A 17532-nucleotide genomic window follows, 5' to 3' on the forward strand; every position below is an offset into this window, starting at 1 on the left:
GTGTGTGTGTGTGTGTGTGTGTGTGTGTGTGTGTGTGTGTGTGTGTGCGCGCGCGCGCGCGCGCGCATGCGCGCGCGTGTGTCCCATCCAGAATCCTGGGGGGTGGGGCGCTTTCATGTTCTGCAGGTGGGGGCCCAGGAATCAATGTGGGAAATCCTGCACCGCTGTCTCCCCTTTAATGCACATGCTGCCAGCTATACGTGGAAATACGAGGGGAAGAAACTGAACATGGATTATACCCTGGAAGAGAATGGGATCCGGGACGAGGAAGAAGAATTTGACTATCTCAACATGGACAGTACAGTCTACACACCTGCAATACTGCTCTACTTCAACGACGACCTCACAGAGCTGTAGGGTGGGGACCAGTGCTTGTGTAGACGCAGCTGAGTTCTGAGTTTGGCTGCATCTGTGCCCTGTAGGTGGGGGAGAGGGCGGAGTGCTGGATAAAGACCTCCATTCCATTCTGGGAACTGGCCTGTGGTTCCCGCGTCCTTCTCAAGTGTACAGGTCCTATTTCCCAGTCCCACTGTGATCTGCTCGACGTGAGGGAGAATGCTAGAAGCACATTCATTAATTCTCAGGAGTGACACGAGAAGATGGAAGTATCTTGGATTGGGGAGAGAGCCGGAGCTCAGGCAGAACTTTTTGACAGTCCGAGAAGGAGAAGCCCTACACAGGGATGCGGGATGGGAGAACTTTTATGGCAGTGATGGGAACGGGGACGGCTGCAGGGATTTCCACAGACAGGAACAGGAAGTGTCTATTGCTGGCCACACAAAACCGGCTGATCTGCCTTCTGAAGAGTCCTTGGTAGTTGGAACCCCAAAGGGAAGAAAGGAAGCGAAGGGTTAGGCGGTAGTTCAGGCTAGACCTTATGCTGCGTGCTTCGTACGCCCTTTTTAATACAGCTACTCTGTAAGTTGGGTGCCGTCACCACGATTTTACACAGAAGAAGTCTTTTTGAAGCTAAGAAAGATTTTTTTCCCTATTTGGCTTTCGTAAGCGATTGATGACCCCGGGCAGCATCCCATCCAGCAAGTAGAGGGGAGCTCCCGAAGCTCGGCAAGATTTAGTAGCAGGAAGGCACACGTATTTGTGGCCAGAAGGCAAACTCAAGTCTAAATCCGAAGTTCGTGTTCTTTCACGGTAGAGAGAGGATCTCACTGTCCTAGGCTCGTCCCAAAAGACAGCCACCATGGGGGGCAGTGGCCAGATTTGTCTCCTTTAACCCCAGCAGGGGAGGGGAATGAGGATGACAGGCAGCCCCCCCACCCGCGGAGTCCCCTACCCGCAGTGCCTCCTGCCAGAAACGCCCCCCTCTCCTAGCACCCCGGTCACTCTCCAAGGAGATCCTAGCTCCTAAATGCCTCTGGGATGCACCCTCTTCCTCACTGCTTGTCCAGACCGCTGTGCAGACGTCGTCACCAGCCCCCCACTTCCGCGTCTGCCCCCCACCCCCCCACGCAGCCGTCCGAGTGAGCGCTGAGAACCAAACCCAGGCATCTGACTTTCCTTCCTTCAGAGTCTTCAGTGGCTTCCGGGTGCTTTGGGAATAAAGTCCTGTCCATCCGAAGACGCTGCACGAACCGGCCGGCGCCCCCCTAGCGTGCCTCGCCTGTGTTCCCTGGGTCGCAGCTGCTGGGGCTGCGTCCGTGACGCAGAGCCCTCACACACACCGTTCCCTCTGCCTCCACGCTCTTCCTCCCATCCCCCACTTAGCTGACCCTAAATGCTTCTTTCTCGGGAGCTCTTCTAATTTCTTGGTGTAGAAAGCAAGATTTTCCATTGGATCGTCTCTTAGCGTCACACTTATTCGAGAGTACTTATTCCAGTGTTGGTTTTAAGGTTACGGATGTGAGACAGCCATCTGGGTCACCGCCGGATTCCCAGCGTTGGGCGCACAGTTGCTGCTCAATAAATTTTGATGGGCTGACCTCCAGTGTTGAGTGAATTCATCTGTCCATAGTAACTAGTGTGGATGGGACGCTGTGACCTGGGAGGCAAGGCCAAGACCAAGAAGGAGGACGTCCATTGGCTGTGGCAACTTCTCTGGCCTGGTTCCCCTCAGAACAAGACCAAACCCCAGGGAGGCCTCCCTCTGCCCAGATTTGGGGGGAAATCCACCTGCCATTCCCCCATATGGCCATCAGGTGGCGGTCACTGCCCACAGAGTCGGTGGCGGGGGGAGGGGGGGGACAAGGGAGGGAAAACCCGCCCAAGTTCTAAAGAGGTTTACAATCAGAGGGGGCTCCCTGGAATGTATAGGTGGGAGGAAGGATCTGAAAAAAAGGAAATACCACATGGCTACTGTTTTATTAGCATTTGGCTACCTTCTGGTCTATGTTTTGTCCACAAGGAGTAAAGTTTGAGGAATAAAACCCATGGGATGGCACAGGCAGGGGCTCTGATTACAGGTGTGGGTGTGTTCAGGGCCAAGTGCAGAGCTGCGGACAGAATAAAGAGCACGCGTTTCAAAGAGAATACAGTACATTCCTTTAGTAACACTTACCGACTTTGTGTGTGTGTGTGTGTGTGTGTGTGTAAAGCTCTTCCAAGACTGGCTATTTGCATGAGGAGTATGTAAATAATGCCTCGGCCAAAAATCTAGAAAGTAAATAGCACATGAGCGTGGGGTCCAAGTCCTCCTGTGGTGACCTCTTCCGTTTTGGAGCGGGGTGGGGTGACAGTTGGAAATTGAACGCTGCCCATCCTCAGGAAACCATAGCGACTTGAAAGGACTCAACTGGCAGATTTCACTCGAGCCGCGGTCCCTGTGAACACAGATCACTGGGGAGAGCAAAGACCCGTATGTCCCTGCAGGGGCCGCCTTCTCAATGGGATACAACATACGCACATGGAAAGGTAAATGAAGACAGTATTCGGTAAAGGACCAAATTATGGTCTGGAAAAAGTTTCCACCCTCAGGCAAGTCGCAAGGGCATTCTTCACCTGGATCTCTAGAAGTGCTGAGGTGGTCTCTAAATAGTGTGTGTGTGGTTTGCACGTGTGCACAAGCTCAGACGTGTATCATTTGGGGGAAAGGCGCTATCATTTCAAACATCAGTCTCGAAATGGCCCAATCCTCTGCCCCTGACACAGTACACACACACACACAGGTCATTTAAAGTAACGTATCAAAGGTGATGATGTAATGTAGTCCCGGGACTCTCAGCACCTGTTTCAATGCTCTACCTCGACTGTTACACCTGTGTTCCCATGGCAGCAATTCCTAAAGCCGTAACCCTGGGGGTGAAGTTTATGACTAGTCTGAAACCTTTTAGTACTGCCCCCGATTCCGATCTGGATGCACGCTGGAGCAGAGGGAAGGGATCTCTCATTTAGTCTTGACCCCAACGCCCAGACACTGGCGGCAGGATACGGCTGACGGGCCCAGCCCTGCACAGCCCAGTTTGGGTAAACCCCCCCCCCCCCACGGATATTGTTGCTATTGGGACGGCCTCTGCCATCTGACTCAGTCATCTCTGCATCTGCAACAGCCCCCAAATGGCCGGCATCGAGTGGCAATAAAGACACACCTGTATTCATCATCCAGGAATGAAGGGTCCACGTAAGCCCTGCTCTTTGAAATGCTGGAACTCGGGCCACACAGACGCAGAACACGTGAGGGCCTTGCCGCTTGCCCCCTCTATTTGAAGAGAGCTACAGAGAGGTGGAGGGTCACATCTGTGCTGGTGAGTCCTGCTGCCCCTCCTCTGGAGCAGTGAGGAAGACGAAATGTCCCCCTGCCCTTAGCGGACAGCCCCTCCGGGCAGACCTTCCTCCACCCCAGCGGGTCACTGAGAACGGATCCCGTGCAAAGAACAGAAGCCTCAGTGCTGAGACCTAACTACCAAGAGTTCATTTTTCTCAAATAAGAGTCTGTGGTGCTGTCATTCCACGGGGCAGCTCTCGGCCTCACTTTTGTCGCTGGTCTCGCTTCTCTACTTCTGGCCCGCACCGCGGGCAGGAAGGGGGGAAGGGGGGAGGCGGGAAGGGCAGGGCCTAGATCCAAGCACGCTTTTTCCTAGCGGTCTTCGAAGACCTCCGAGCACATCTCACGGATGGGACGTGGGTGGCACAGGACCCTTGGCTGCGAGGGATGTGGGGCAGTGTACTTTCTATTGATGCCCACAACAAGAGCAGGGGCCGCTGCTGCGGAGGGACCGTACGGACACCCGGTCGGGACCTGCGAGGTCTTCCACGAGTCACGCGCAAGGGCTGCGCGTCCATTCGTTAACCGCACAAAGTTATCAGGCGCTTCGTGCACGGACCTGTTCCGGGTCCTGGGGATACAGAAGTGAGAGTCAGGCACTGGGACCCGACCCGCAGAGACAGGGTCGCTGCAGATGGGACTGCAAGCTGTATGCTGTGGATGCACGTGCGCACCTGCTATAAAAACACAGAAACACAACCACTCGAGAGAGTGACGGCCGGACGCTCCGAGGCTCGCGTGGATGCTGCCACGGGCCGGCCTGTATTGCCTGGAGATCTGCGTGCACCTGCATTCATCACTTACTCATTCACCCGCCGTCACAACAAACCGAAGTGCTGTTTTTACGGACACTGCAAAACGAAGGACACGGAGGCAGAGAGATGAACGAACTTGCCAAAGGTCACACAACTATGCAGGGAGTAGCCGCGCCGGGCTCCGAACCGGGCTTGGGCCGCCCACTTCACCGCCGAGCTGCGCCACCCACTGTGGGACACAGGACACACACACAGGACACAGGTCCAGCTGTCTGTGGGACCTGCCTGTCGCTGCACATCAAAGCCAGCCCAAGACTCAGCAGCCTTCACACAGCCCCTGATCTTTATTTTGCTAATGGACCTGGGATGTGGGCAGGGTTCCGTGGGCAACCAGCCCGGTGGACTAACCCAAGCTGCAGGATCCACTTGCAAGTGGCTCAGTGGCACGGCCGGGAGGTGCTGTTGGCCGTGGGCACCCCTCGTGTGGCCCCCACATGGGGCAGCGTGGCCTCCCCCCCCCCCCCCCCCCCGCCAACACCGTGGCAGCGGGATACTGAGAGCAGGTAGCTCCAGACAAGCAGAAGGAAGCCGGCCTCCAATCCAGGGGGAGGGAGCGAGGCCTCCTGCTCAGAGGGAAGGGGCCAAGGTTACATTGTAGTAAATGCAGGCTACACGGGAGATCTTACTTCTGAAATCCCCCAGGCTCCCTTCTGGCAGGGCCTTGTCCCATGCTGTCCCCTGCGCCGAACGCCCCACCCCTCACTCCTGGCTTGGTCAGCTCCTTCCCCTTAGAGGCTCTGCTTAGTGTCACCTCCTTGGGGGAGTCTTCCCTGACCCCTCCAACTGTGTCAAACATTCCTTCCCTCCCTCTCAGTGCAATGCAAGTATTTAGTGTAATTCAGTTTAATGTCCACCTTCCTCCCTTCTTAGACTCGAAGCTCTAGGAGGGCAGACAGCTGGCCCGTATTTGCCACCAAGTACCCAGCACCTCCCTCTCTCGGTGCTCAGCCCAGAGCAGTCACTCAAGATTCATAAAAGGAACAGAGGTGATAAATGCTACAAAAAGCTAAGTACGAGGTGCCTCAGGAACATCCAACCCCAGCCTGGGGAGATCAGTGAAGGCTTTTGGGAGAGGCATCACCTCCAGCTGAGGCCCGAAGGGACCAGGGAGTCGACAGATGAGCAGGAGAGGACAGAAGGCTTCCTGCAAAGAATAAACAGCACACAGTTTAGGGGTATGAGTGGCGAGCTGGGGAGCAGAGGGCAAAGCTGAGACAGAGGCTGGGGAGGGTGGGCGGCGAAGGGTGTGGAGGCCAGACCAGGTCAACTGAGGCTTTGTAAACCTGGCTTTTGTTTGTTCATTTGTTGAGATATAACTCACACACCATAAAAGTCACCCTCTCAAAGTGTACAGTTCAGGGTTAAGGGTTTTCTAGGGAGAACGGCGCAATCAGATTTGCACTGTAAAGAGGTGACCTGCCTATAATGTCAAGAGAACGGGCTGGAGGGGACAAAAGCAGGGATGGGTCCAGGAGAGGGGTGCGGGCGGCGGGGACTAAGTTCGGGGCCGCGGAGGTCAGAGTAGATGGACGGAAGTGAAGGCAGAATCGCCTGGCTCCCTAATTTCCTGGAGGCAGGTCTGGGGCAGAGGGAGGAGACCGGGATGATACTCCATTGTCTGGCGGAGAAGGGGACTCTGATGGGGGAAGAAGGTGATGTGTTGTGAGGTGGCCGGGAAGTCACTTTGGGGCACACAAATCACAGGCGGTCCGATCTTCCTGGCTCCGCGGCACGGGGTCCTGGAAGAGCGCTCGGGGCCGGCGTGTGAGGTGTGAGGATTGCCGTCTGCGGGGACGAGCCCCTGCTCGAGGATGGAGAGGAGCCAGAGCGCAGAGTGACCGAAGCCAGTGGTGGAAGCCAGAGAGAGTATCAGAGGGGAGGGGGTGGTAAACGCTGTGAGGCAGGCCATCGAGGTCAGGACCAGGACTCAGCTGTCCCCGGACGGAGCCAACAGCGAAATGGTCGTACGTCAGAGAAGGCGGGCTGTCGTTGGAGGAGGCACGACCGGATGGTCACAGAAGAAATCCAACCGCAGAAGGCTTTGGGACCACGCGCAGAATACTTTCCTTTCTTCAGACCCCGTTTCTTTAGCTGTCAGCTATGAGTGACAAAAGGGTTCCCAAAGGACAACGTGCATAAACCAGGACACGGTCACTCTACACGGAAGCTCCCTTCCAGTGTTGTTGGGAAGACCGAATGAGCTAGAGTATGGGAGAGCGCCCAGCAGCGCCCGAGGCCTTTTGAACAGGCACCCCCAAATTTTCGTTTTCTTCTCCTTTCCTTGTGCCAGCCACAATTTCGTCACGCATGCTTCTGGTGGGCTTTCCTGAGATTTGGCGTTACTCAGCACCCAGGTAACATCTGTCACGGTTAGAGACCTGGTGGACCGTATCTGGGACGAACATTTGGTTTCCAGCCCAACAAAAGTGTTTGTGCCTCCACTGGGAGAACTGGGCCCAACAGAACCCGGCTCGTTTCCTATATTCTCGGGTTGGGCTTGTGTATAGGAGGCAGGAGAGAGCCTGGAAATGCGGCCAACTGTTGGGAGCAGAAGCTACAGGCAGCCCTTAGCTCCTTCAGGGCAAGTGCTGTTCGTACCTCAGGCCGCAAATCCTTTCACCTTCAGCTGCGCTAAGTGAATCTCTCTAGGTGAGAAACAGCCCAGAGTATCTGGGATTGTTTAGGGTAAGAGCTACCAACTGTCTGGCATCTTACAGCCCGCGCTCTCTGCAAGTTAGCTCTCCTGATGCCCCCGACGGCCCTGTGAGGGAGGCCCTGACATCCCTGTGTCACACACGGGGGGCTGGGCCTGAGGGAGAAGTCACTCGCCCAAGGTCACTCTGTAAGTGGAAGGGCTTACAGGTGCTACCCGACCCCCAAGCTCAAACTCTAACGGAGGGAGTGGGTGACTTCATTACTTGGCTCTCGACCGCATATTAGGAGCTACGCAGTTTGGAATATAGAATCTTTTGGGGGGAAAAAGTTGATTTTAGTTTACTAATCGTAACGAATTTAGTCTAAAATTAGAGTGACTTTTGGAGTGCCTGGATGGCTCAGAGGGTTGAGCGTCTGACTCTTGATTTCAGCTCAGGTCATGATCTCATGGGTCGTGGGATTGAGCCCTGCGTCGGGTTCCAGCCCTGTGTCGGGTTCCATGCTCTTCAGGGAGTCAGTCGGCTTGAGGGTTCTCCCTCTGTCTCCTCCTGCCCCTCTCCCTGCTCACGCACGTGCGCACACGCTCTCTCTAAATAAATACATAAATCTTAAAAAAATAAATAAATAAAAACAAAATGCGCCTGGGTGGCTCAGATGGTTAAGCGTCTGCCTTCGGCTCAGGTCATGATCCCGGGGTCCTGGGATCGAGTCCCGCATCGGGCTCCCTGCTCCTTGGGAGCCTGTTCCTCCCTCTGCCTCTCTCTGTCTCTCATGAACAAATAAATGAAATCTTTAAAAAAAAAATGACTCTCGTTGTCCAGAGAGCTAGATGGAGAAAAGGCCCAAGAGCAGGCCAATGGGCAGGAGGGAGCCAGCTTGGGGTTGGCACTGACCACGACAAAGCTGTGATCCGAAAGACAGGTAATCAGCCAGGAAAGGTGTCAGGGCAATTCTGCTCCGACAACTGGGCTTGACATTAGAGGGCATTTCTAGCTAGCCAGCCAATGGAGAAGGAGTAAGACATTGTTAAAAGGCAATGTCAAAAGGGAGGAAAGGGTTGCTTTTGGCCATTTCGTACAGGACCCTGCAGTTTCCATGACCATGGTCAATTGGTGCGGGTCTAAAAGGAACAATGAAGAGAAAGACCACTGATTTGGGGTTTAGAGCTTCCTCCTCCACGAAGAGCAAGGGAACGGATTTCGCTAAAAGCCAGCAATAGAGGTGTAAGTAGATGTGAGATCACAGAAGCCGAGCAAGGACTATTTCAAGAAGGGGATGGCAAGTGAAGAACTCAGAAATAGCCTCTGTATCGGCAGCCCGGGGGCTGTCGGCTGCCTGCAGGTCGTTCTTCCAGGAGGCGCGGCTGTGGGTGGGCACAGGGAGGTAGGGTGGCAGCTGGGGGTACGGCGGGGCTCCAGAGGACTCCTTTTAAAGACAAGGAGATGTGGTTGAGAAGGAGCAAGTGGAAGGGGAGGTAAGGGAGCGCTGCGGGGTCTCCGGGAACTGTTAGTCCCCGAGGAGGCAGCAGGGGTGGGAGGCAGAGCCTGGGGCCCGCAGGGACCAGCTTCAGACGGGACCAAGACGAGGGAGGAGGGAAATCCACAAGCCCAGGGTCTCAGCGTCTCAGTGCTACGGCTTCCAGGGAGCTCTCATCTGATGATCTGGCTCCTGGAAGGGGAGGATAGGGTTTCCTCCTGGAGTAGGAAGGTAGAGGTCTGAGGAATGCGAGGAAGGTTTGGAAAAGTCACCATGGGGAACTGAAAGGCGGTGGCGGGCTAGGGAAAAGGATTTCTGAGCAGGGATGCCGGTCGGCAGGGGCATGGGGGGGGGTCCTTGGGCAGCAGAAGCGGCCACGGTTTGAGGTGTGTGGGAGGAAGTCAAGTTCAGGACACCAAGACACCTGGCAAGACAGTGGCTGAAATGATAGGGCATTGGGCTCTAAGCTGGCCAGGGATAATGGATGGGGAAGGCTCTAGAGTGTCTTACGGGTCCAAGAAAAGCAGAGAGAGAGAGCTGGAGGGCCAGAAAGTTGTAGGCAAAGCAGGGAAATTGAATCTAGAATTTCAGAAGAGGTAAGTGCAGAGGTGGGACAGGTGTGGAATGGAGAGAAAGGTCTTTGGCTAGGCAGTCGAGGGCAGGACTGAGTCAGGTGCCCATCTTCAGTGAATGAGGGGGCAGGACCAGGGCGAGCACACATGGCCAGGAAGAAAGGTGCTGGGGGCCCAGCCAGGCTGCAGAAGCTTAGAGCGGGGTTTGTCACCTGGGATGGGGGACCTGGAGTCAACCCTGGAGATGAGGAAATAGATTCCTTTGGGGCGCCTGGGTGGCCCAGTCAGTGAAGCGTCTGCCTTTGGCTCAGGTCAGGATCTCAGGGTCCTGGGATGGAGCCCCGCATCGGGCTCCCTGCTCAGCGGGGAGCCTGCTTCTCCCTCTCCCTCTGCCCCTCCCCCTGCTCATGCTCTCTCTCTCTAATAAATAAATAAAATCTTAAAAAAAAAAGAAATAGATTCCTTTACGTATGTGGTCTCCAGACTTGTTTGCCACATTACTGTAAACTATTTTTTGAAGACAATCAAACTTTGTGACCAAATACTTGATGGCACCTCCTATTCTTTCTTCCCGTATGTCTTTTAAGTTAAAATTTTTTTGAGCTTAGTTTTATTTTTCATTGTAGAACAGGGCTCTTCACAGAAAATTCCAGGTAGGCAAGCATAAAGGTGCAAAACAAAATCACTCTTATTCCTATCACTCAGCAGAAACCAGTATTAACATCTTAACCACTTCCTCCTAGTATTTTCCCACATGGTTGCGATTATACTACATATATGATTTTATATTGTTTTATGAAATTCACAGTAGATCGCAAGTTGTTAAAGGGAAGCCATGAGAGAACCAAGAACGGTGGTTGTCTCTAGGAGAGGAACTGGAAAGTTCTGGGGTGCTGGAAATACTTTAGATCTTTACCTGAATGGTGTTCACACAGGAATATACATTTGCACAAACTCAAAATGTACACCTGAAAAAACCCCAACCAAGCGAACAAAAAACAAAACGAAATCAGATCATGAGCATTTGCTCACGCCCTTTGGTCAATGGGGAGAAAGGACGACAATCAGTGAATCTAGGAGAGTGTGTAGGTATCAACAAGTCAGGAAAGGACAGGTGTTGGCGAGGGTCTGGAGAAAGGGGAGCCCTCCTACGCTATCGGTGGGAACGCAAGCTGGTGCGGACACTCTGGAAAACAGCATGGAGGTGCGTCAGAAAGTTCAAAATAGAGCTACCTTATGACCCAGCAATTGCTCTACTAGGTATTTACCCAAAGGATGCAAAAATACTAATTCAAAGGGATACATGCATACTAATGTTTAAAGCAGCATTTTCTACAACAGCCAAATTATAGAAGCACAGCAGGTGTCCACTGACCGATGAACAAACAGATAAAGAAGACATGTATGTATACACACACTGGAATATTACGTAGCCATAAAAAAAATGAAATCTTGCCATTGGCAACGACACGGATGGAACTAGAGGGTATTTTGCTAAGTGAAATAAGTCAATCAGGGAAAGACACATTCCTCATGATCTCACTTATATGTGGAATTTAAGAAACAGAACGGAGGATCATAGGGGAAGAGAGGAAAAAACAAAATCGGACAAAATCAGAGAGGAGACAAACCATAAGAGGCTCTTAATCACGGGAAACACGCTGAAGGTGGGTGGAGGGGAGGGGGTGGGTGGAGGGGGTCACTGGGTGCCGGGCATTAAGGAGGGCACGTGATGGAATGAGCACTGGGTGTTACATGCCACTGATGAATCACCTACCTATGAAACTAATAATACACTATATGTTGATTGGTTGAATTTAAATTTTAAAAATGGTAAAAAGAAGAACAAATGAGCAAAGGGGAAAGACAGCGAGGCAAACCAAGAAACAGACTCTTCACTGTAGAGAACACACTGATGGTCAGCAGAGGGGAGGTGGGGGGGATGGGCGATGTCGGTGATGGGGACTCAGGAGGGCACTTGTGATGAGCACCGGGTGCCGTATGGAAGGGTCGAGTCACCATATTGTACCCCTGAAACCAATATAACCCTGTATGGTAACTTCACTGGAATTTAAATAAATACAAAAAGAAGAGTATACAGGTGTCCACAGCGCTCCTTCAACTTTTCTGTAGGTTCAAAATTTCTCAAAATTGAGAAGTTATAGGTGGGAAGGGACCTAACCTCAAAAAAAAAAAAAAAAGCAAGGAAACAATAACAAAATTCAGGAGACTGGGTGGGTAGCGGTGGGAGGGGAATGTGGAATTAGGAAGATCAGACAAGGCTTTAAAAAATACTACTATTGTTACATTTATTAAACCAGATGATGGAGTCACATGTTCATGGTAATATTCTTTGTGGCTGATGTATGTTACATCTATTCTTGTGAGCCTGTGGAATAGTTCTCAATAATAGCTAAAAAATTTTAAATTAAAAACTTCCATAAATACCATTTTAATGGTTTCTCATAATCTTTAATTGCTATCTGACTTTCTCACCAAAACTACCTTCAAGGGTGACCAACTGCTGGGGCGCCTGGATGGCTCACTCAGTGGAGCATGGGACTCTTGATTTTGGGGTTGTGGGTTCAAGTCCATGTTGGGTGTAGAGATTACTTTAAAAAAAAAATCAACGCCTGGGGCATGTAGGTGGCTCAGTCTGCTGAGCGTCTTGACTTTGGGTTTCAGTACAGGTCACGATCCCAGGGTTGTGGAATCGAGTCCAGTGTCGGGGCTCCACACTCAGCGGGGACTGGACTCTGCTTGAGATTCTCTCCCTCTTCCTCTGCCCCTCCCCAGTGCTCACGCGCACGTGCACACGCTCTCTCTAAAAATAAATAAAATCTTTAAAAAAAAAATCAGAATCTTAAAAAAAAAGGTGACCAACTGCCAAAGACGATACTTTTCCCAGTTCGCACTTTTTTTAAAAAGTTGGGATATAATTTATATCCCATAAAATTCATGATTTCAAAGTGTTCGGGTCAAGAGCTTTTATTTTATTTTTCAAATATTTTATCTATTCATTTGACAGAGAGAGAGCGAGAGAAGAAACACAAGCAGGGGGGAGTGGGAGAGGGAGAAGCAGGCTTCCCGCGGGGCAGGGAGCCTGATGTGGGGCTCGAACCCAGGACCCTGGGATCATGACCTGAGCCAAAGGCAGATGCTTAATGACTGAGCCACCCAGGCACCCCTTGAGCTTTTAGTATAAAGTTTACAAGACTGTACAGCCATCCCCACTACCTCATTCCAGAGCATTTTCATCACTGCAAAAATAATCTACCCATCAGCAGTCATTCCCCATGCTCTTCTCCCCTCAAGCTGGGGCAAACACTACTCTGCTTTCTGCCTCTATGAATTAATCTATTCCAGACATTTTGTAGAAGTGGAATATGATATGTGGCCTTTTGTATCTAGTTTCTTGCATTTGGTGTGATGTAGTCAAGGTTCTTCCCTGCTGTAGTGTTTATTGCTACTTCATTTCCTTTTATGGCTGAATAACATTCCGCTGTGTGGATATACTATATTTTGTTTCTCCATTCATCGGTTGATGGGCATCCGGGCTGTTCTGCTTTGGGGTTGTCATGAATAATGCTCCGTGAAGATTCACGTGCACTTTTTTGTGGGGATGCACTTTTCAAGTCTCCCGGGTGTATACCTAAGACTGAAATCGCTGGGTCGTATGGTAACTCTGTATGTCACGATTCAGGGAGCGGTCAGTTGGCGCTCTTCTTGCTTCCAGAAGCTGTCTCCTCGTTCCACCACAGTAACACTATCGGGCGCGCCTATCACTCTAGCAATTTGTTTTCCCTTTGGCTTCTCTTCGCCCCCACCCATTCTTCAAAGTTCCTCCAAGGTTCTGGCCTCTACTCTTCACTTGAGCTAACAGTTCTCACCCTTTCAAGAGCTACCAACATCTACTAGAACTTTCTATCATGACCTTACCACCCTAGCCAGATGGGGTCAACACACTATTGCTAAGTACTTTCTTAATCGACACAGATTGCCCTTCTTCCTCCCATCTGCTGTAAATTTCAGTGATCTCTGGGGGCCTACTTCAGATGCAACTACACATGAAAGGTCTTCAACGATCCCCCTCTCCATCCCCCTCTCAGAACCAAGGTCTCTCTTCTCTAAATTCTCTGATTTTATAGCCCACAGCAATGATCATTACCCCATATTGTTAGTTAACGGTTCTGGTGTGTTTATGTCTGAACTCAAATGGCTCTCCTCCCTCCACCCAACTAATCCCTTGGTCACTTAAACATTCCCAGGCTGCTTTAAAAGACGCACAGCGAAGAAATGTTTTCCTCCCAGTGGTACCTACTACGGTTTCTCATATATTCTTCTAGAAATACTTTATGGATATTTACATATTCTTTTCTCTCATCAACAGTACCATATTATATGTGTCCTTCTACATCCTTCTTCCCGTCATACTTTCATTCTTTTTTAAACTAGAACCTCACTGTTGTTTTCAAAAGTTTCACTTACATCACATCCACTGATTATACCTTGCTTATGTATTTTTCTCCTCAAAGGTTTAGAGATTAGTGAAGAATGATTTCTTTAGAGAAATTATATTACTTTTTGACCCATTTGGCTTCATTTGCTAATGTGATCATGAGGCTACTTAAATCTCTCTTTTTTTTAAAGATTTTTAAATTTATTTATGAGGGAGGGGGAGCAGCGGGAGAGATACAAGCAGATTCTTCACTGAGCGCAGAGCCTGACACAGGGCTCAGTCTCACAGCCCTGAGATCAAGACCTGAGCAGAAACTAAGAGTCAGCTGCTCAACCAATTGAGCCATCCAGGTGCCTGTTTACACATATAATAAATATTTTCTCATTGTAAAAATTCCGAATTATAGAGCAGCTAAATACCCCCGACTATTCTTTCCCAAAAGTTAACCACTGTTACCAATTTGATATGTATTATGTCCAGAATTTTTAAAGGCATTCATATATACATATGTGTGTGCGTATGTATCTGTAGAAACATACAGCCTTGTTTTTAGTTTCTTTGAACATAAACTAAATGATATTATAATGTATACATTGTTTTGCAGCTTGCTTTTTGCCATTCCGTAATATAGTAAAGAATCTTACCCCGTAGATGTAACTCATTTCTTTTCTTTTTTTTTTTTAAGATTTTTTAATTTACTTGACAGAGAAAGACACAGCGAGAGAGGGAACACAAGCAGGGGGAGTGGGAGAGGGAGAAGCAGGCTTCCCGCCGAGCAAGGAGACCAATGTGGGGCTTGATCTCAGGACCCTGGGATCATGACCAGAGCCGAAGGCAGACGCTTAACGACTGAGCTACCTAAGCGCCCCGTAACTCATTTCTTAATTGCTGGGTAGTTGATTTAGCAATTCCTTACTGTTAGAGATTTGGGTGTTCCCATTTTTTTGCTATTATAAATAATGCTGTAATGAATATCTCTGCACCCGTCACCTTTTGCACACACAAGTGTGATGACCGTCAGGGTAGATGGTAAGGAGTGGAATTCTGTGTCAGAAAATATGTATTTTTAGGGGCGCCTGGGTGGCTCAGTCAGTGAAGCATCTGCCTTCAGCTCAGGTCATGATCCCAGGGTCCTGGGATTGAGCCCTGCATCCCCCGCATGGGAGTCTGCTTCTCCCTCTGCCCCTACCCCCTCTCGTGCTCTCTAATAAGTAAATAAAATCTTAAAAAAACAAGAAAACATGTACGTTTAAAGGTGTACTAGAGGGGCGCCTGGCTGGCTCAGTAGGTAGTCAGGGTGGTGAGTTCAAGCCCTACATTGGGCTGGCATGTTACTTAAAAAAAAAAAAAAAGTTTAAAAGTGTACTAGATACAATTAAGTTGACTACTGTCAGTTCTACAATATAGCTGTTAGAGATAATAAGTTATATATGTGGCCATCAATTTCACATATTAGTTCCTTTAAAACCTGAGGACATCGCATTGACTTAGAGGTCATCTCGTATATAGTAGAAAGAACACCAGACTAGAGATTGGAAGATACAGGCTCAAGTCCTGGTTCTGTCCCTAACAACCAACTTGATTTTGGGCAATCCTTTCAACTTGTGGGCCCCAGTTTCTGTGCCTACAAAATTAGATGAAATGAGGTTTCCTAAAATATGGTCTCAACACCATTGCTTGCATGTAAGATGTTTTTATTTTTATTGTAATAATTACTTGTATTTTAAAATAAATTAGGAATGGGGCGCCTGGGTGGCTCAGTCAGTTAAGCATCCGACTCTTTGATTTTGGCTCAGGTCATGATCTCAGGGTTGTGAGATTGAACCCCATATTGGGCTCCATGCTCAGCAGGGAGTCTGCTTCTCTCTCTCTCTCTCTCTCTCTCTCCCTCTGCCTCTGCCCCTCCCCCTGCTTGCACTCTCTCTAAATAAATAAATATTTTAAAAATAAAATAAATTAGGAAGTAATTACCTCATCAAATCAAGGACTTATAGATATTCTCAATAAAATGAAATTTACTTTTTAAAGGACATTTGTCTGGGGCTCCCGGCCGGCTCACTCGGTGGAACATGCAATTCTTGACCTCAGGGTTGTGAGTTTTAGCCCCACGTTGAGTGTAAAGATTACTAAGAAATAATAATAAACTTTAAAAACAAAAATTTGAAGGACATTTGTTGAACTTAAAGTGAACTGACTTGAAGAAAAATAGCAGGCTTACAAGACTACAGGGTGGTATGCAAATATGGCAAATCATGAATGTGATATATGAAGAACTGAAGTCTCTTTGTGAAATCAAGAAGAGGTTAGATGAAAGCTGTAGATCCCAGACTTTTGGATTTTGATAACCAGCAAAATGTAAAAAAAAAAAAACCACCACAAAAAGTCAGTGGTCAACATGGAGTTGCTGACTTTCTTAAGTACATTAAGAACAACAAAACCCAAACCTAGATACCTATCTCCATTATTTAGTAAAAAGAGACTTAAAATGTTGTATAATTATAAAAGAAGTGCATGTTGAAAATTTTTCATTGTACAGAAGTATAAAAAGTCTTTCTCTTCCTTCACAAAATCTATTATGGACTGCCTTCCATACAGATCTACCTCATTTTTTGAAAGGACCTTTTTAACAAATATATTATTAATATATAAGCATACGTATACATGTAACATATATTCGTTACATATAAATATAGTATATTCTATATTTACACCACATAAAAATCTATAGAAGAAATATATAATCTCAAAACAAAGGACAGACCTTCCCAGGGAAAGGCGAGTAGCAAGCTTATGTAGCCACTTGGAAACCACTGGTCTAGACACCCTTCTCTCTAAAATTCCGTGATTAAGTCTAGAATATCCTCGTATTCACATGACTTTCATTATCACTCATCTATCTATTTCAAAAGACAACTAGGGACCTCTTTAATATTTCCTTGAGTAGAAAATCACAGAGTGCAGAGTGATTTTTCAGTCCTCTGACCTGCCTGGTGACATGAGGACACATCTGTGCCCTACTGATCGCTGTCACTGGTCCCTAGATCAGAGTTTTAACCTGGGGTCCACAGATTTCCCAGTCTTCCTAACACTGTGAAAACATACATGGTATTTTGCATATACCAGATGATCCCTGAACAACACGAGGGCTAGAGGTGCTGACCCTTTGTGCAGCGGAAAAACTTTTGACCTCCCCGAAACGTAACTACTGACAGCCTACGGTTGACCAGAGGCCCCACCAACACCAGAAACAGTTGGTTACCCATAATTTGCATGTTATATGTACCATATACTGTATTCTTACAATAAAGCTGCGAGAAAATACATTAGTAAGAAAATCGTAAGGAAAACGCGCTTACAGTGCTGTATCGCTGCTGTACGTTTATGTCATCTGTTTATGGGATGTATCATCTATCAGTACCGCCGTGTACGCTGTCTGATAGGATGCGACGCACCCTAGACCTTATACACGGGGGACGTGCATTACTGATACCGGACATCAAAAATGAAAAGATAGCACATGGTCTCTTAAGTGTTTTTGTGCATAAGTTTGAACATTAAAACAAAATAGATTTGGGTGATATTTTGAGGTGGGGCAAATGATAAAATCGTATCTGCATGTATTTTATGCGTTTGTGAAATACCTAACCTTTTCTTAATTTATTTCGATGTTTCTAGGCTATGCAGCGTATCTGCAAGTTTTTTCAAATTATCACACATCTCCAAAATATCTTTCAATATATTTATTGAAAAAAATCCACATGCGAGTGGACCCGCGCAGTTCAAACCTGGGTGTCTTGTTCAAGGGTCAAATGTATACTGTTTTCCTTTTTTTTTTTTTAA

General features: G+C 48.7%; 1 protein-coding gene and 1 long non-coding RNA gene across 6 annotated transcripts in view; one reads left to right on the forward strand and one right to left on the reverse strand.

The window, feature by feature from the left end:
* CYB5D1 (cytochrome b5 domain containing 1) overlaps positions 1-17532 on the forward strand; it is a 20154-nt gene that overhangs the window by 1476 nt on the left and 1146 nt on the right. The window contains exon 4 of one of the 2 annotated variants that reach the window (XM_025864114.2): positions 127-1936. The exons of the other annotated variant lie outside the window; for it this stretch is intronic. Coding sequence (XP_025719899.1) covers positions 127-357 — 231 coding nt within the window. The 3' untranslated portion in view covers positions 358-1936. Of the gene's footprint in view, positions 1-126; positions 1937-17532 lie in introns of those variants that run through there. 2 annotated transcript variants of the gene reach the window in all.
* The window catches only part of LOC141370721 (uncharacterized), a 20518-nt gene continuing 5006 nt past the window's right edge, over positions 2021-17532 (reverse strand). For 2 of the 4 annotated variants that reach the window (XR_012375014.1, XR_012375012.1), the window contains 2 exons: positions 4390-4566; positions 2021-4286 (listed from right to left, as the gene is read on the reverse strand). This is a non-coding gene — a long non-coding RNA (uncharacterized lncRNA). Of the gene's footprint in view, positions 4287-4389; positions 4700-17532 lie in introns of all 4 variants that reach the window. The other 2 variants (XR_012375013.1, XR_012375011.1) reach the window with 1 other exon arrangement.

Source organism: Callorhinus ursinus, unplaced genomic scaffold (genome assembly GCF_003265705.2).
Source record: "Callorhinus ursinus isolate GAN/ISIS: 27379988/994484 unplaced genomic scaffold, GSC_fseal_2.0 scaffold43, whole genome shotgun sequence".
Taxonomy (NCBI): Eukaryota; Metazoa; Chordata; class Mammalia; order Carnivora; family Otariidae; genus Callorhinus; species Callorhinus ursinus.